Raw genomic sequence first — 20401 nt, 5'->3', positions numbered from 1 at the left:
CAGCCTGGGCACTGGCGAGGAGAGCAGAAGGAACTGCTCCACCCGAAAACTTGATGTGGGTCAGGCGGGTTCAGCCAGCCTAATCATCACTACTACTTGGGTTGCCACCGTTTCTTGGGCCAGCAAATGGGCAGGGGACGAGGCAGATGACATCAGAGGTAGGGCGGGGGCAGGGCCGGTGACATCAGAGGCGGGACTTGTAAAAGCAGGGGTGAGACTGATGACGAGGTTATCAGCGATTGGCTCATCACCATGTCATTATTTTCTTAATTTTGGAAATCTGAACAGGAAGATTTCACCCGGACAACCCCACCAAATACCAGGCTGTCCATGTAAAACCTGGACAGGTGGCAACCCTACTACAAATGTATTTTTTTTTTATTGATACTTTAATTACTTTTACTTTTTTTTATTCACTTTTATTTACTTTTGAAGCTGCTAAACTAGATTGCTGGAATTGCTGAAAGCTGGAGAGCTAATAAAGTCATAAACCACAAGTAATGAAAACCAATTGCAAATTGTCTCAGAAGATCACGTCATACTAAAGCTAACTTGGAGGAGAACGATCCCTTTCAAACTTCTAACAAGCCGAAACATCAGTGACGAATCTAACTGGAACGCGCATTTACTCATTCCCCAGAACCCGCATCGCTTCCCATACGTCACTTCCAGATACAGACTGGCTCCAAAACTCAGTACTAGACACGTGATGCCTCTCGCTGCCCCCTGGCGTGGTTTGTTGGAACAGACGCCGATCACTGCTTACTAACCAATGAAAACACCGTTTTTTCAGCTATTCGTGACAGCACGGGGGGGCGTGGTTAGAAATTGAAGGCGGCGCTATGATTAGTTGGTGAGTGCCTGTCCCAGTGCTGGTATGAAGGAGGCAAAGAGCTGGTTGTTACCTGTCAGGTAAGTCTGTGCAGAGTGTTGTGTGTGGATAACGGATTCTCTATGTGTAATAATACTGTAGCAAACCACGCCCAGTGACTTTGTCTGAGTGTGGCAAATCCCGTGTTTATTTCCATATTCACGTGGGAATCTAAATCCCCTTGTGTAATGGAGCTGCCCCTTCTATCTGAGCTGTATATGAAATCGACTTTACCTTTACACAGGAATCTGTAGCCCAATAGACTCACATCTCTACGTTATACAATGGCCAATTGGTCTTCATTATTTAGTTTTTCTCTTTTTTTTATTATTTGCCTCTTTCTGAGCTTTCAAATGGGGGTCACTGACCCCATCTAAAAACAAATGCTCTGTAAGGCTACACCTTTATTGTAACTGCTACTTTTTATTACTCCTCTATTCAGGCCTCTCCTATTCATATTCCAGTCTCTTATTCAAATCAATGCATGGTTGCTAGGGTCATTTGGACTGTAGCAACCAGACTGCTGAAATTGCAAACTGGAAAGCTGCTGAATAAAAAGCTTAATAACTCATAAACCACAACTAATAAAAAATAAAAACCAATTGCAAATGGTCTCCAAACATCACTCTCTACAGCATACTAACAAATAATTTAAAGGTGAACAACCTCTTTAAGCATTCCGTGAAGCAGCATACCCCCTGTCTGGTGTCATTCTGTATACCTGTAGCCTGTAGGATTATGAAATCTTTGTTAGGGCAGAGACACACACTCCGATTCGGAGAGATTAGTCACCCAGCGACAAACAAGCCTTTATTCTGGGCGACTAATCTCCCCGAACTGCCTCCCGCCGGATAGAATGTATATCGCCGGGGAGATGGCAATCGGTGCGCTTCTTTTTCTGAAGTCTCCTGAAGTTGCCTCACGAGGAAACTTCGGGTGACTTCGGAAAAGGAAGCGCTCTGAGTGCCATCCGGGCAGCAATTTATATTCTAGCCGGCGGGAGGCAGTTTGGGGAGATTAGTCGCCCCGAAGAAGAAGCGATTTGTCACTGGCAACTAAATCTCCCCGAATCTTCGCGTCCGCCTTTACGCTAAAGGGAGCTTTTCCTACCTTTAAGGGCAAGTGGACCCGGTTTATGTAATTTTCAAATCCTTAGAACCAGCAAGAAAATCTTAGTTCACCTTCCCAATGAAAACAGTATCTTGTAAGGTTTAGTTTGCCTTTACAAATTTTTATTTATTTTAATGCACAGGGTTGTGTTACCTAGTACCCCATTTTTATAGAAATGCTTGTTACAAGGGCAGTGCTAGAGGTTGCAATTGATTCCAGTTGAATGCAGTGGGGCAATTTGACATTTTATTATATAACTTAGAAGCGGTCTCGTTCATATGATTGTTACACCAAACTGGCTGGCAATCCAGCGGCCTCTGGTGGCCAATAACTTTGCAAACATTACTTGTAACTGCTAGATGCCTCAGGGGGGTTGTGCCCATGGGGTCACCAGTCAGTTGGGTTTTGTTTTGTTTGTACCAGTCAGCACTGGTGTGATTGCCCACCTGACGCATGGGTTATTTAAACATGGCCGAATCATACATCTTGCACTTTCCTTTTTAACCCCTTGCCTGCTGGGTTGTGTGGTATTAAAGGAGTGGCTCACCTTTAAATTAACTTTAAGTATGTTATGGATGTCTAATTCTAAGCAACTGGTCTTCATTTTTTCTTTATAGAATTGTCTTCTTCCAGCTTTTAAATAGGGGTCACTGACCCCATCTAAAATCAAATGCTCTGTAAAGGTGGCCATACACGGGCCGATAAAAGCTGCCGACAGACCGAGTCAGCTGCTTATTGGCCCGTGTATGGGGCCCACCGACGGGCTTCCCCGATCGAGATCTGGCCGAAAGTCGGGCAGATCTCGATCGGACGGGACTAAAAATCCCGTCGGATCGCGGCCGCATCTGTTCGTTGATGCGATCCGACCGCCCGTTCCACGATCGGATCAGCCCGATATTGCCCACCTCAAGTGGGTGCTCGTTTGGCGACATCGCACTTGTGTTGTTATTGCTACTTTTTATTACTCTCCTATTCATATTCCAGTCTCTTATTCAAATCAGTGCATGGTCAGTGCTAGGGTCATTTGGACCCTAGCAACCTGATTGCTAAAATTGCAAACTGGAGAGCTGCTGAATAAAAAGCTAAATAACTCAAAAACCACGAATAATAAAACATGGAAACCAATATAAATCTCTACAGAATACTAAAACTTAATTTAAAGGTGAGCAACCCCTTTTAAGGTAACCCAGATAGCTAAAACCAGCAGTGTGGTAGTCAGGGCCTTTACTGATGGGTTACTCATGATGGGTACGATTATCTGCTCTAATGGGGGAAACCTGTCTCATCGTGAAAGAGAAATGCCTTTTGTTGGTCTCAAAATCTAAGGGTCAGGCAGGTTGTTGGGCTAACAGCATGTGTTTGGGCTGGTGATGAGTATGAAGATCATTCAAAAAGAAGAAAAGCTATTAGGAGTCGGTACATTTTTGGCGACTCCAACTCAAGATAGCCAACTCCAGATACCCAAAATTGTTCCAGACTCTGGCTCCACAGCTCTAGTTGGAAATGAAGGCTTCTTTGTTGCAGAAATTTATTGGCATGCTTTATATTTCCTTCAACAGGACTGGATTAAAGGAGACAATGAAGATATCTCATTGGCTGTAATATTCCGGCACCATGACAGGTCTATGTCTACTGCTGCTGATCTGCCATCTAAGCTCTTCAGGTAGGTGTTATTCGGAGAACAAGATAAAATATGAACTAAGCGAGTTATTTATTAAGAGTCGAGTTGTTTTTTCTCAAACAAATCAAGTTTTTCGAGGTTAGTTACACTAAAAAACTCTTTTATGGGGAAAAGCTGCTTAAAGCTGGAATCCGAAAATACTCCAGCTAAAACCTGTCAAATTCATGTAAGACTCAATGGCAGAGGTCCCTACAATTAAACTAGGGATGCTCATGCACCGAATACACTTTTTTGGATTTGGCTAACCCCCTGAATCCTTTGCAAAAGATTCGGCCGAATACCGAAACAAATCTGAAACCTAATTTGCATATGCAAATTAGGGGTGGTAAGGGGGAAAATTTTACTTCCTTGTTTTGTGACAAAAAGTCAAATGATACCCTCCCCGCCCCTAATTTACATATGCAAATTAGTATTCAGATTTGGTTCGGCCGGTCAGAAGGATTCGGCCGAATCCTGCTAAAAAAGGCTGAATCCCGAAACGAATCCTTGATTCGGTGCATCCCTACTTTAAACCATGTTAAGATGTTTTTTGCCTTCTCGATTTTTCGTTGTTTTATGCTGGTTAGCACTAAAAAAAACTCGATAAATTAGAGGTATTCAAGGTTTTTTTTAAGCCTATAATCTCGATAAATTCAAGGTTTTCATCCAATCGAGTTTTTTTTATATTTGGATTCCATCACAAATAATCAAACATTCGAGTTTGTTTAAATTGTGAGTTTATTCGAGGTAGAAAAAAAGCCTCACAAACTCGACCTTTAATAAATAAATGAAGGTGTTTTTTTTGTAGGGAGGGGCCAGGTAAGTTCTCATATCTTGTATTCCTTGTTCATATTTGCTGCAAAACAACTGGAACAATCACAACTAACAGAATACATGGGGCAAGAGGCAGTGATATACATACCGGTAATTACAATGTAATTCTCCTACCGCACACCTGTAGTTCAACAATCCTGCAGTTGGTGGTGCGTTCCTTCCGTTGACCCGGCTGGGTCCCTTAGCAACCAATGTGTATAAGAAACACACACTGATTAATGCAGTCGGGGAATATCTCCTTTTATTCAGCCACCAAACATCAACGTTTCGGGGGGGAAACCCACCCTTCATCAGGATACAATTATTTGTGCAGTAACCCATTGTATCCTGATGAAGGGTGGGTGTTCCCCCCCAAAACGTTGATGTTTGGTGGCTGAATAAAAGGGGATATTCCCCGACTGCATTAATCAGTGTGTGTGCGGATCCGTTTCTTATACACAGTGATATACATAAAGCATCTTTGGCACTGGAATCTAATAACCGTCACAGTTGCGTGTGTTTGTTCAGCATAAGAAAAGTCAAATCGGGTCATCTGGATTTCTCTGTGCACTGCCTGCCAGACTACTGAATACTTGTACAGTACTTCTTTCTATGTAGTAAGCCTTTATGGTCAATATGTTTTTCAGTGACAGTGGCCCAGAATGAAATTTAGGAGATAATACACCATATTTACTTGGCAGCTCATCGGTGGCAGAAGATTTTCCAGTTGTAAATGAAAGGGCAAGGTTTTTGCCAAATCAGGAAACATCTATTTATATTAGTCAAGTGCACATGACTTGTTTTCTGTGGAAGTAGTGCAGAGCCTTACACAATCGCAGTGTATGTCCCACGCTCAGAATCACACAACGATAAAACAACTAGCAAGGGGAGAAAGGGGAAAATCTATATATGCACCCTCTCCTGCTGAGCTGTGTGGTCCTCCACCCTTTTGCATTGTGCCTGTAGTCTTGGGTGCACCTCATTTACTAACCAGTGTGGCAGACGCAATTAGGAAGGAATTCTAAGGGGCAGGAAAAACATGGTGGTTGTATAATGTATATTTTATTTAATTAAAGTATGGAATCCACACTACCCATGTTTCCTTATACAACTTTGTAGCTGTTCACGTTTCCACCCTGGATATCCATTTAATTAAACCATTTTACCACTGGAGGTGGCACCGCTGTGACCCATTTGTGCACTCGCTGCCTGTGTTATTTCTTCCATGGGCAATATTAAAGGGGTTGTTCACTTTCCAAACACTTTTTTTCAGTTCAGTTGGTTTCAGATATTTCACCAGAAATAAAGACTTTTTCCAATTACTTTCTATTTTCTATGTGTGAAAAGTGTCATTCTCTGGGGGGGGTCGCCGACCCTGTAAACTTTTCTAAATTGATACATTTAGTTGATACATTTCTTATCTTTGTCCCTGCTGAGCAGAATCCCTGGGTTTCATTAAAGGCAGCTGTTAGAATTGATACAATAGTTGCTAATACTCCAGAGATGCTGCTGAGAAATGGATCAACTCAATGTTGCAAAATTGTAACAGTTCAGAGTCTGCATCTGAATTACTGAGCTGCCAGACTCAAACACCAGAGACACGGACATTCAACTTTAAACTTAGATTTTGGGAAAAACGGTAAAAAATAAAAAATAAAAAATGGAAAGTCTTTGAGTAAAGTATTTATTTATGGCGAGGAATCTGAAAACAACTGAACGGAAAAAAGTGTTTGGAAGGTGAACCACCCCTTTAAGGAGGTGGTTCACCTTTAAAGGAGCGTAATAGAATAAATCCAGCACACGAAATCTGCTCAAGGGTTATTACCCGTGTTTAATGTCAAGCCAAACAGGTTACCTTCGTTTGGCTGAAGTTCACTTTTAAAGGAGACAATAAATGGTAAAAACCCTAACTGTGTAGGCAATTATAAGTAATATAAGGTGTTGTTTTTACATGGTGCTAAAAAATATATATATCTTTAAAAATAGTCGCTTTATTGGAGCTCCCTATAGATGTTCTGTAGTCCCTGTCTGTGTTTCACATGAGGGGTGGGTGTGTCCTAACTGTCCCTGCCAGAAGCACAGTAGGAGAGGGACAGCCAATCATAGCCCTGCAGTCATACAAGCACAGATAGGCTTTAGTTCCCTATCAGGTCCTCCTAGGTGCTGATTGGTTCCTGTCATGCAGTGCAGTGAGTTGAGATCTGCTGGTTCCTCTGCACAGCCTGGGAATCCCAGGAATTTAGGGAGCAGAGAGGGATTATTGGGGTTTTTGCAGAAATATTCAATAAATCAGCCTGAAACACTACTTTTTTTTAAGCACAATTCTTCTATATCTAATGCACTGGTACGTTCTTATTTTTTTTTACACAATATGTCTCCTTTAACTTTTAGTATAATAGAATGGCCAATTCTAGGAAACTTTCCAATTGGTCTTCATTATTTATTTATTTTTTTTATAGTTTTTGGATTATTTGCCTACTTCTATCTTTCCAGCTTTCTAATGGGAGTCCTGACCCCATCTAAAAACAAATGTGTTGTTATCGCTACTTTTTTATGACTCACTTTTATTTTCAGAGCCCATTCCTATTCCAGTCCCTTATTCAAATCAATGCATGGTTGCTAGGGTAATTTGGACCCGAGCAACCAGATTGCTGAAATTGCAAACTGGAGAGCTACTGAATAAAAAGTTTAAATAACTCAAAAACCACAAATAATAAAAAATGAAAAGCAATTGCCAATTGTCTCAGAATATCACTCTGTACATACTAAATGTTAATTAAAAGGTGTGCAAACCCTTTAATGGTATATATGATATATATGAGAAGTGGAGTCCATTGCACCTTCTGAGCAGTCAGGAGAGTTGCCAACGTATCACAATAATGTTGGTTGTTCCCTGGGATCTGGAAGCTAAGCACATCTTATGGCACAGGATAAAGCTTTTTGTCCCTTAATTTTGGGGCATTTTGCCAAGAGCTTTTTTTATTTCCCAAACACACAGCAGCAGCCAAACACTTCCTCTGTTCACCCCTATGAGAATTTCCCGAAAGCACCAGAACCTGCACTTGGAACATAATTCATGGGGGTGTTTTAAAGGTACCAGTGGGGGGTAGTTTGTGAGGTGTTGCTTGGGTTTTTTTTCGAGCTACTGAAAAGCACTGCAGCACCCAAAAATAGCGTGCTACTACGTGTGTGACCACAACCTGTCCAGTTGTATTGCATAAACCTGTGCACATCTGATACATCAAACACACCAGCAAGACCACATATACATATATATAGAGAGAGACAGAGAGAGAGAAATTATTTGTGTTTTTTTTTAGTTATTTAGCTTTTTATTCAGCAACTCTCCAGTTTGCAATTTATCTGGTTGCTAGGGTCCAAATTACCCTAGCAACCATGCATTGATTTGAATAAGAGACTGGAATATGAATAGGAGAGGACAGGATAGAAAGATGAGTAATAAAAAGTAGCAATAACAATACATTTGTAGCGTTACAGAGCATTTGTTTTTAGATGGGGTCAGTGACCCCCATTTGAAAGCTGGAAAGAGTCCGAAGAAGAAGGTAAATTATTCTATTTTTAAATAAAATGCTTAGAATTGGCCATTCTATAAGAACTATCTTTAAGAAGATTGTTACAGGTTTATTAGCTAAGCGCTCCCATTTTGTGGGTTCTCAGAATTGCACTGGCTGTTCCCTTGTAATCAGAGCAAATGTTCTGAGGTTTCATTAAATGGTAGTGAGTGTGCAAATAAAGAGGTTTGTGTGCTGTCTAAACCCCCCAGACTTGCTTGCTTCCTCCCCTTTGGTTAGACAGGATATCTACAAGCAGTCTGTGTGTACAACTTGTTTGTGCCGTATCAGAACTAAAAGAGGAACCAGCAACTGCTGAACCTTCATAAAAAGCACCGGCCAAGGACCGGCTCCAGCTGTGTAACCATTTGTTTTCCAGGCAGGGGCTCTTGCGATTATACCTCCCAAAGTAACAGACGCAGCATGTTACACTAAGAGTGCAGAATTTACAGTTTAAAAACAAAAATTATGTTCTAAAAGTTTAGCTTTTTGTCTCATTATATTGAGTGGATCAGCCATGTGCAAGAAGGCGAATGGCAAGTATTTGCTTGTTCAGTCTTTGGGCACAACTGTTACATGAAGTTAGGAATGCAGCACAATACATCTGAATCAGTTGTATGTACGTAGCCCAAGTCAGTTGGATTGCTAGTAGGGTGCAGCCTCATCCCTGGATTACCTTTAGGAGTGCAGCTCCAACCAATTACATCTGTAAGCGTGCAGCCCCATCCATTTGCATCAATTGTAGGTATGTAGCCCCATCCATTTGCATCAATTGTAGGTATGTAGCCCCATCCGGTTGTATCAATTGTAGGCATGCAACTCCATCTGGTTGTATCAATTGTAGGCATGCAACTCCATCTGGTTGTATCAATTGTAGGCATGCAACTCCATCTGGTTGTATCCATTGTAGGCATGCAGCTCCATCTGGTTGTATCAATTGTAGGCATGCAACTCCATCTGGTTGTATCAATTGTAGGCATGCAGCTCCATCCAGTTGTATCAATTGTAGGCATGCAGCTCCATCTGGTTGTATCAATTGTATGAATGCTGCTCCATCTGGTTGTATCAATTGCAGTCATGCAGCTCCATCCAGTTGCATCAATTGTAAGCATGCAGCTCCATCCAGTTGCGTAAATTGTAGGCATGCACCTCCATCCGTTTGCGTCAATTGTAGGAATGCAGCTCCATCTGGTTGCATCAATTGTAGGAATGCGGCTCCATCCAGTTGTGTCAATTGTAGGCATGTAGCTCCGTCCAGTTGCATCAGTTGTAGGCATGCAGCTCCATCTACTTACATCAATTGTAGGCATGCAACCCCTATCAGGTTGCATCAATTGCAGGCGTGCAGCTCCATTGAGTTGCATCAATTGAAGGCATGTAGTCCAATCCAATTGTATCAATCGTAGTTCATTTTCTGTTTGGGTGTTCAATCCTCACACTGCCTTTTGGGCCAGCAAAGCCCTGTACTTCATGTTTGGCTAGTGAACCTCCACGGGTGTTCACAAAATGCAATGCCATAATTTAGCACCTTTTTGGGAGGTTGTTTTGCATTGGGTCAGCCAGTGCTCCCCTCTTCTGGAATTCTCTCCCACTGTCTGGCCGACTTTCTCCCAATCTTTCTGCTTTCAAAAGATCTCCCAAAACACACTTAGAGAAGCCTACCCTCACTCTATTTAGCTGCCAAATGCAATACCATATGCCACATCTCTTACCTGCTTACTTCTGATTTTGCCCACTCCTGCGCCTTGTGTCTCATTCCCTTTCCCTTTAAATTGTAAGCTCTTTTGCACAGGGTTTTCCTCACCTCTTGTATCGTTACTGATTGTTATATCTTTAACTCTGTATGTTCCATGTATGTAATTCATGTGATTTCTTTGTATAAACACATTTATTTTACAGCTCTGCTCAGTATGTTGATGCTCTGAAAATACATGTTGTTAATAATAATAATAATTCTGTGTAGCCATGGGGCAGACATTCAATCTGATGTAGCGCAATAGGAGACACAATAGTACATGCATGTAAGTTAGACTCCTGCGCGGAACCAATTTGTTAAACCCGACCCGTGACCCGCAACCTGCATACTTACCCGCTTGGACCCGACCCGCAAGTACCTTATCCGCAACGCGATCTGCGACCTGCTGATCATCAAGAAACAGGAAGTGCTGTCATTGTAAACCGGAAGTGACATCATTCGAAGTTGGCATGATCAGAAACAAAGGTGTAAAACAGGAAGTGCTGTCATTGTAAACCAGAAGTGACATCATTATAAGTTGGCATGATCAGGAAAAAAGGGGTAAAACAGGAAGTGACCTCATTAGAAGTTGGCATGATCAGAAAAAAGGTGTAAAACAGGAAGTGCTGTCATTGTAAACCGGAAGTGACATCATTAGAAGTTGGCATGATCAGGAAAAAAGGGGTAAAACAGGAAGTGCTGTCGTTGTAGACCGGAAGTGACATCATTGGAAGTAGGCGCGATCAGAAAAAAAGGAGTAAAACTCGCTATTGAGAAGACCTGTGACCCGCAAACCCGGAGAACCGCTGACCCACCTCTATACACGCTCCCCAAACTTCAACCTGCAACCCGCAAGGTACCGCAGGTTTTTGTGGGTCTCCCCCGGTAACCGTCCCGTTGCAGGACTCTTAATGCGTGTAGCCTAACAAATTGTAATCAGCCATACCTATTAATGTTGCTTTTTTTTATTTTGTAGTTCTGGCTGTGCTGCGGAGTCCAGAGAATGTCCAGATCCATTCTGTAAATTTTCAGCACATACTGACATGGGAGGACACCAATAATAACTCTCTTGTCTACTACAAGGTGCAATATAAGACTTCCAGGTGGGTATGCTTTAGGTACATTGAGAAACTAATTACACTGTGTATTTCCACAAATATGTTCCTTGGTTTCCAAGTCTTGTCTAGACCCCTCGGTTAATTTAATTGTGGGAACCTGAAGCTCCACTTCCAGCTGACTTTCTCTGTACCATGAGAACTATTGTTCTGCAGTATCTACAGGGAAGCAGCTGTCTTACCCTCCTCATACATTCCTGGATTCTTCCCCAGTCTGTCTGACAGTTGGCAATTGAAAGTTAAAATGTGAATCACTGGGAGCCATTTTTCTGGTCGGGCTTATTCACCTTGGTGTGTTTGTAGTCTGCAAGCCAGAAGGTCGTTCCTTTTCAGAGTACACTTACATGTACAGGTATGGAATCTGTTATCGGGAAACCTGGTATCCAGAATGCTCTGCATTATGGGAAGGCCGTCTCCCATAGACTTCATTTCATCCAAAAAAAAATGTTCTCTGTTATAATTAGGGATGCACCAAATCCAGGATTTGGTTCCATATTCGGCCTTTTTCAGCAGGGTTCATATTCAGACAAATCCTTGTGTCTGACCGAACCGAATCCAAATCCTAATTCTGCATATGTAAATTAGGGGTTCGGGAGCGAAATCATGTGCCTTTTCATCACGAAACAAGGAAGTGAAAAAAATGTTCACACTTTTTCCTTTGCTGTCCTTAATTTGCATATGCTCTTCTCTTCTCCCCTTGAAACTTCAATTACAGCGTTACATATACAGGGAGTCCCCGGGTTACAAACATCCAACTTAAATACAACTCGCACTTACAAACGGTGGCTGTTACAGTAATGTACTGTGGTTTGCTTGGCCTTTATTAACATTTAGCTTTAATAAACCGTATTAAAGTCCAGGCTGAGTATGGGAATGTTTTCAGATGACAAGTAGGGAAGAGATTCTGAGACTCTAGTTGCCCCATAAACAATGCTTTGTATGTTTAATGCCCCGAGAACACACAGCGATATAAATATAGTACAGGTATGGCACCTGTTATCCGGACCTGGAGTTTACGGATAACAGATTTTTCCATAATTAGGATCTTTATACAGGTATGGGACCTGTTATCCAGAATTTTTGGAACCTGGGGTTTTCTGGATAATGGATCTTTCTGTACTTTGGATCTTCATATCTTAAGTCTACTAGAAAATCATGTAAACATTAAATAAACCCAATAGGCTGGTTTTGCTTCCAATAAGGATTACTTATATCTTAGTTGGGATCAAGTACAAGCTACTGTTTTATTATAACAGAGAAAGAGGAAATCATTTTTAAAAATTTGGATTATTTGTATAACACGGGAGACGGCCTTGCCGTAATTTGGAGCTTTCTGGATAACGCGTTTCCGGATAACGGATCCCATACCTGTACCAGCTTCATGTTGAATGAGCACACAGCAATTTTCCTCTGTATCTGCGGGACCAGAAGCATGGAAACCAGTATGGAAGATAAAATCTGACCCCAACAATGCCCCTGGCATTTCATGACGAAAAAATTAGTCCAGCACCCGCAGTTTTAAATAAAACGGCCTTTATTGGTCCAAGGGCATTACAGCACCAGACCCAATGGTCTTTTATCAAGCTAACCAACATGTGATCCAATTGTGCTACTTATACTCTATTACACCATCTAGTGGTCATTTGTGCAAACTAATTCAATTAACATGGAACAATCAATAAATAATTCTTTTTCATTTGCCAGTATAACACCATGTGTCTAGAACAATACGCAAACAAGTGCACAATATCGATTCGAAGCCGACCAAATGTCTAATGTGAAATTATCTGTAAGACATAAAAAAATAATAAAACAAATAAAATCAGTATAAAAACCCAGTCAGAAAAATATTAAAATCATCGGAAAATGGGACTCAAGTCATATTCTTTATTTAGGCCCCGTGGTTCTAGGGTTTCAAGTTTTCTAATCCAATATGCCTCCTTGTATAATAACTCCTTTAACCTCTCCCCTTCCCGACGCTTAGGTTCAATGGTCTCTACAATCTGAAATTTTAACTGATTGACCCTGTGAGCATGCTCGATAAAGTGCCCGGCCGCTGCTTCATCTTTTTTTCCTGTGTTAATTGCAGATTTGAGCTCTCGTATCCGTTCACGGCCCGTTCTCTTGGTTTGACCCACATATGCTAGTCCACATGGGCATTTGATCACATACACTGCATATGTGGAACCACAAGTATATCGGCCTCTTATTTTAATAGGGTTACCCTTATTGTGTAAAACTAATTCCAAACATTGTACAAAAAATTTTTTCTGACACCCATCCATGGAGTCGTCCTTTAGTAACTCGGACGCGACAGCCTCCACACCCCCATCACGTGGGAAAGAGGTGTAGAGGCTCTGAACGTCCAGAGTCACCAACCAGACCCCGTCCATCTCCTGTGGAACACTTGTCAATATAGTCAAAAAATCACTAGTATCCCTGATGTATGACTGGTGAGCCCCCACATAAGGTCTAATAACTTTATCCACAAAAATTGCAATGGGGGAAAGGATTAAATCTACACAGGACACAATTGGTCTCCCAGGGGGATGTTCCAAACAGAGTGGACTCTGCTGTAGAAACGATGCCAATTTACCATCTATTGTTTTTATTTCCAATGCTTCACTTAGAAGTGACTTAATTTTACGCTCTATCTCAGCTATTGGATTTTTCTTTAACTTACAATAAGTTGTATCATCCTTAAGTCGGCGTAATATTTCAGCAACATGGTCCTCTCTGTCCAGCACTACTAATGCCCCTCCCTTATCAGCTGCCTTGATAATTATATCTGGTGAATCTACCAAGTTTTGTAATGCCTGATATTCAAGTTTATTCAAATTGTTGGGTAATAGATGAACATCTCCCTTCCGATATTTTTCTTCCAATTGTTTAACTTCCCTGGAAACATGCTTAAGATACGTTTCTACAAAAATGTTATCACACTTGGGCATAAATGTACTAGGGGGTTTAAGATCTAAAGAGTCACCACAGAAGGTATTGGCCGGATTCAATATATCATTGCCCAATTGTACCTTTAAATGTAGCGTTCTATAAAGCCTGAAAAGTTTCGAGATCTAATTTGAAAAAATCAGGTTTGTACGATAAACCCTTGTGCAATACCTGTGTTTCAATCTCAGTCAATGTCCTATTATGCGATAGATTCACCACCGCATCCGACGGCGCTTGTTGGCTCCCTGCTGTTTTTTTTCTTGTGGTGTTTTCTCCCGCCTCATTTGTATCTTCTTGGTCTAGCGCGATTGAGCCCTGCGACCCACCTAAAAAAGAAAGAGAAGTGTCCTGCGAATCAGACGCTTCAGTAGAAGCGCGCACCCGTCTGGTCTCCCTTGCTTTCTTTGCGAAGTTCTGTTGCTTTCTATTTGCTGCGGTGTATTCATTCCGGTATGGCACCCACTTGTAAACCACTCCGTCCTCATAGTCCGCCGCATCTCGCTGGAATTTCTTTCTTTTGCGGGTCTGCACTTCTGTGCGAAAGCTCTGCAGATGGTCCGTCAACTTCTACTTCCCCTCTGCAACCACCGCTGAGCTAGCATGGTTCCGCAACTTTGTTTCCACCTCATCGCTACTTTGTATCACACAAGGTAATTCTTTCTGCATTTCTTCAATTATCGCCACCATCAGGTCTAGGGAGCATTTGTTCAATTTAGCTTCCAGTTTTTGACAGAAATGTTTGTTGTTAGGGAACATGGTGGGTCTCAAATGGGAACGCAGACCTCGTGGGATCCGCTTGCATTTCACATATTCCCCCAATGTTTGAGCATGTAATTCATATGCAGTTTGTTTCCTTTTCATTTTTTCCAGTTCTTTAAAATCAATTGAGACATCTGGCTTGTTCAGATTGTCCAATCATGCCAGTAATAATGTAGTGTAATGTCGGCATCAGTATATACAAAAGTCATTGTGTGGTTAGTTAGTCTTGCACGACTTACGTGGAACAAACAATTAGCAGACTAGTAGTCAGCACAACTTCCACTCCCTTCCTTGGCTGGGTGCAAGTCCTCAAATGGCCACTATCCACTGGCAATACTGGTGAAAAAATTAGTCCAGCACCGGCAGTTTTAAATAAAACGGCCTTTATTGGTCCAAGGGCATTACAGCACCAGACCCAATGGTCTTTTATCAAGCTAACCAACATGTGATCCAATAGTGCTACTTATACTCTATTACACCATCTAGTGGTCATTTGTGCAAACTAATTCAATTAACATGGAACAATCAATAAATAATTCTTTTTCATTTGCCAGTATAACACCATGTGTCTAGAACAATACGCAAACAAGTGCACAATATCGATTTGAAGCCGACCAAATGTCTAAGTGTGGGTCAAAAACCAAGAGAACGGGCCGTGAACGGATACGAGAGCTCAAATCTGCAATTAACACAGGAAAAAAAGATGAAGCAGTGGCCGGGCACTTTATCGAGCATGCTCACAGGGTCAATCAGTTAAAATTTCAGATTGTAGAGACCATTGAACCTAAGCGTCGGGGAGGGGAGAGGTTAAAGGAGTTATTATACAAGGAGGCATATTGGATTAGAAAACTTGAAACCCTAGAACCACGGGGCCTAAATAAAGAATATGACTTGAGTCCCATTTTCCGATGATTTTAATATTTTTCTGACTGGGTTTTTATACTGATTTTATTTGTTTTTTATGTCTTACAGATAATTTCACATTAGACATTTGGTCGGCTTCAAATCGATATTGTGCTAAAGTCGAAGGATTTTAGCGCAAATAGTTCGATCGAAGGAATAATCCTTCGAACGATTAAATCCTTCGAATCGAACGATTCGAAGGATTTTAATCCAACGATCAAAGGATTATCCTTCGACCAAAAAAAACTTAGGCAAGCCTATGGGGACCTTCCCCATAGGCTATCATTGAGTTCGGTAGCTTTTAGGTGGCGAACTAGGGGGTCGAAGTTTTTTCTTAAAGAGACAGTACTTCGACTATCGAATGGTCGAATAGTCGAACGATTTTTAGTTCGAATCCTTCGATTCAAAGTCGAAGTAGCCCATTCGATGGTCGAAGTAGCCCAAAAAACACTTCGAAATTCGAAGTTTTTTTACTTCGAATCCTTCACTCGAAGTTAGTGAATCGGCCCCATGGTGTTATACTGGCAAATGAAAAAGAATTATTTATTGATTGTTCCATGTTAATTGAATTAGTTTGCACAAATGACCACTAGATGGTGTAAGAGAGTATAAGTAGCTCTATTGAATCACATGTTGGTTAGCTTGATAAAAGACCATTGGGTCTGAAACGTTGCTGTAATGACCTTGGACCAATAAAGGCCGTTTTATTTAAAACTGCGGGTGCTGGACTAATTTTTTCGCCAGTGGATAGTGGCCATTGGAGGACGTGCACCCAGCCAAGGAACGGAGTGGAAGTTGTGCTGACTACTAGTCTGCTACCTGGCATTTCATGACACAGGTGACTCTTAGGTGGCCTCCCCAATTGGTGGCATCAATATGAAGAGTTCAACTTTAGATGATCGTCTTGCATAAGCTCATTACAGAAATTGGATCTGTTATCCTGACTTCTCAGGACCTGGGGTTTTCCAGTTAAAGGGTCTTTCCATAATGTGGATCTCCATACTTTACGTTCGCTAAAAACATTTAAACGTTAAATAAATCCACTGGGATTGTCGTGGCACCAGTATGGATTCATGCAGCTCAGTAACCCTTATGTCCAGAGAACTTTTTTATTATTACAGAAATGAAATCATTTTTACAAATTACTTTCTGAATAAGAGCTCCCATACCTGCATTAACTTCTCATTCTTGCTTCTCTTCCTAGGCTCAGACGCTGGTCTGATGTTTCTGCTTGCGTCAATATCACGAAACAGCGCTGTGAATTGACGGATTATTTTACAGACCTGAATGGAAAGTACAGAGCATGCGTTCTCAGTTTTACTCACAACGAGACTTCCAATGCAACAACCTCGTCAGAATTCAATCCAATATCCGATAGTAAGTATTGTCCCTTGTAGGCTTTGTAGTGTCTGTCGTTTCCCTTTGTGAAATGTCAGGGGTGGTTCACCTTTAAGTTAACTTTTAGTATGTTATAGAATGGTCAACGCTAAGCAGCTTTTAGTTGGTCTTTATTTATTTTTTTTAAGTTTCTTAATTATTTGTCTTCTTCTGACGCTTTCCAACTTTTAAATAGGGGTCACTGACCCCATCTAAAAAAACAAATGCTAAGGCTACAATTATATTGTTATTGCTACTTTTTATTACTCATCTTTCTATTCAGGCCTCTCCTATTCATATTTCAGTACCTTAATCAAATCAGTGCATGGTTGCTAGGGTAATTTTGACATTAGCAACCAGATAACTGAAATGGCAAACTGCAGAGCTGCTGAATTAAAAAAATAAAAATCTTAAAAAACACAAATAATAAGAAATGGAAACAAATTGCAAATTGTCTGGGAATATCACTCTCTACATCAGGGATCCCCAACCTTTAGAACCCGTGAGCAACATTCAGAAGTAAAAGGAGTTGGGGAGCAACACTAGTATGAAAAATGTTCCTGGGTGCAAAATAAGGGCTGTGATTGGCCATTAAGTAGCTCCTATGTGGATTGTCAGCTAACACCAAGGCTCTGTTTGGCAGTGCACCTGGTTTTTATACAACCAAAACTTGCCTCAAAGTCTGTAATTCAAAAATAATCACCTGCTTTGAGGCCACTGGGAGCAACATCCAAGGGGTTGGAGAGCAACATGTTGCTCACGAGCTACTGGTTGGGGATCACTGCTCTACATCATACAAAGAGGCAAATTCCCTAACTGGCGAAAATTCGCCAGCGACGACTCCACAACCATCGCAACACTTGGCCAGGCGTAAATTCCCTAGGACAACGCTAATTCACTAAAGTGTGTGTAAAGTTGCGTCCAGGGCACCGAACGTTGGCGTATTTTCGCTAGCGTTATTTCTGCAATCGAAGATGCACTAGCGTTGCCTAATTTGCATACGGCGAGAAATGATAAAGTTGAATGGACGTATATGTTGCAGCAAATACATTACATTACACAAGCCCAGGGAACCTTAATAAATAAAATAGAGTTGTTATAATGCCCTACACATGAGCCCACTGTATAGTTTATGTTCCATATGTTAGAAAATGGAGGGGGGATCCCGGTTACCCGGAAAACAAATTTACGGAGGCAGGCTATCACTCTGAAAAAAGGAAAAGACGCCAGCGTTTTTTGGGACTTAGAAAAAATTTTCACTAAAAATTGAGGAAGTCCTATGCACTCCATTGCACTTCGCTTGGTCTGAGCTGGTGAAGGCAAGTCTGGCGAATGAGGTAACGTTCAGTAAAATCCGCAACTTACAGAATTTGCATCCATTTGCCAAAGCGAAAATTTGCCTGTAGTTACAGTGCAAAGCAACAATAGCGTCTATCTCCTTTGCTAGAGAACTGACACTTGCGCCCGTTAGAAAATTGGTGAAGTTCTGAAATGACGTCACGCTGGCGAATTTTCACTAGCATTAGTCACTTCGCCCTTTAGGGAATCTGCCCCTAAATGTTAACTCAAAGGTGAACACCCCTTTAATGTTTATTAGTCCAGTCAGTATTCTGCCTGTGTGCCCAGATTCCCCTGTTGATCTTTTATTTAATTCCACCATCAACTTATATCTCTAATAAAGGTCAGATTCAGCAGATACATGGTTTCATTGACTTTGCAGATCTTCTCTTGCATTTATTGGTTCCCAACATGGCCCTGCCAGACGGACAAAGCGCTCATCTTCCCCAGTCAGAAATCTGTTGGGTAGGCTAGAAACCAAATGGCAAAAGGATGTGTTTTTTTTCAAAAAAATCAACCAAAAAGTGTTTTAAAAATTCAAATACATTTATAAGGACAATACAGTTGAAGGCCTAACGCGTTCCGTGCCTATTGGGGCACTTACTCATAGGCAACTGAACACCCCCATGTACAATTGTTATATAGGGGCTGTGACCAATCACAACAGAGTAAAGTTGGCCATAGATGCACAGATAATATTGTACGAAACTAATTTTCGTACGATATTCGGTGCGTGTATGGTGGAAAAAGAGCCGACTGATATCGGCAGAAGACTTGGATATCGGTCAGCTCGTCGATCGGGCTGGATGGAAAATTTTGATTGGGTGCCATTGAATTCACCATTGTTCGTGCTGAATCATCAGATACAAGTAGAATTCTATTGTTTCTACCTGTATATCTGACTATTCAGTTCTACACGTGTGTATTGAAACAAACTATCTTTGTTGGAAAGATCTTAGAAAGATCGTAATTGTTACATCTATGGCCACCTTTAGTCTTAAATAATCACAATTGTTAAAATATATGACCAAAGCGCTCAACTTCCCCAGACAGAAGTCTGTTGTGTATCTAGAAACCACCATCAGATAAGGACCATATTAGCGAATTGATGATCTGCTGGGGGTCAAAATATCAGATGGTGCGACTTATCCAAACAGATGGATCTATGTGTTCATCCATATTTAGCAATTTATGTGCTTGAAGTGCAGTTCCCCTAACTGCAAAGTGAGAATCATTGTGTGCTAATAATCTCTATTTTGTTCCTCTTCAGCTGACCTGGGTCCTCCAATAGTGAATATATCTGCCCAAGGCAGGAATGTGACCATTAATATTCACGCTCCGAAATCCTACTTTAAAGGAACTCCTTCCATGCTGCACGATAACGTCTACCCGTTAATGATTTATGTCTTTAAGCGGTGGCTAAATAATGAGGTACGTTTCTTAACTGCATTTTTACCGCCAAACCTTTTCTTAAAGAGGGTTGTTCAGTTTAAATTAACTTTTAGTATGATGTAGAGAGTGATATTCTGAGACTATTTGCAATAGGTTTTTATTATTTGTGGTTTTCGAGTTACTTATCTCATAATTCAGCAGCTCTCCAGTTTGCAATTTCAGCAATCTGGTTGCTAGGATCCAAATGACCCTAGCAACCATGCATTGATTTAAATAAGAGACTGGAATATGAATAGGAGAGGCCTGAATAGAAAGATAAGTATGACAAATTCTTAATATGTGTTTGATTTTGGCTGTGATAGGTGCTCTTTAATATCATGCTCAAGTATTCATTTTGGGTGTATAGTTTTCCTTTAACTTAAAGGTAAAACGACCCCTTTTAATTATTTTTTATGACATGCAAACCATTGTGTGAGAATCAAATGTTTTCACTAATTATCAGGCCATGACCTTCTTAATCACATTCTGTAGCCCTTACGTGAAATCATAGTTACCCGTATGAGTAGGAAGCAGCCGAGCAGTGCCTTAAATTATTGGTGGGTGAAGATTATCGCCTAGTGTTGTGGGAATTCGACAGAAACAGGAGATCACTTGAGGTTAAGATAGGGATGCACCGAATCCAGGATTTGGTTCGGGACTCGCCCTTTTTCAGCAGGATTCGCATTCGGCCGAATCCATCTGCCCGGCCAAACCCATACCTCCCAACTGTCCCTTTTTCGGAGGGACAGTCCCTCTTTTGACAGCTCA

At 41.2% G+C, this 20401-nt stretch overlaps 1 protein-coding gene across 1 annotated transcript in view; it reads left to right on the top strand.

The window, feature by feature from the left end:
* The first annotated feature begins 251 nt into the window (after positions 1-251).
* LOC108707419 (interferon alpha/beta receptor 2) overlaps positions 252-20401 on the top strand; it is a 32892-nt gene continuing 12742 nt past the window's right edge. Inside the window, exons 1-5 of the mRNA XM_041581563.1 lie at positions 252-912; positions 3541-3644; positions 10738-10864; positions 16692-16864; positions 19473-19633. Coding sequence (XP_041437497.1) covers positions 3596-3644; positions 10738-10864; positions 16692-16864; positions 19473-19633 — 510 coding nt within the window. The 5' untranslated portion in view covers positions 252-912; positions 3541-3595. The remainder of the gene's footprint in view (positions 913-3540; positions 3645-10737; positions 10865-16691; positions 16865-19472; positions 19634-20401) is intronic.

Source organism: Xenopus laevis, chromosome 2L (genome assembly GCF_017654675.1).
Source record: "Xenopus laevis strain J_2021 chromosome 2L, Xenopus_laevis_v10.1, whole genome shotgun sequence".
In the NCBI taxonomy this organism is placed as follows: Eukaryota; Metazoa; Chordata; class Amphibia; order Anura; family Pipidae; genus Xenopus; species Xenopus laevis.
Note: the sequence above shows the minus strand (reverse complement) of the source record. Positions and strands in the feature narration are given on the sequence as shown.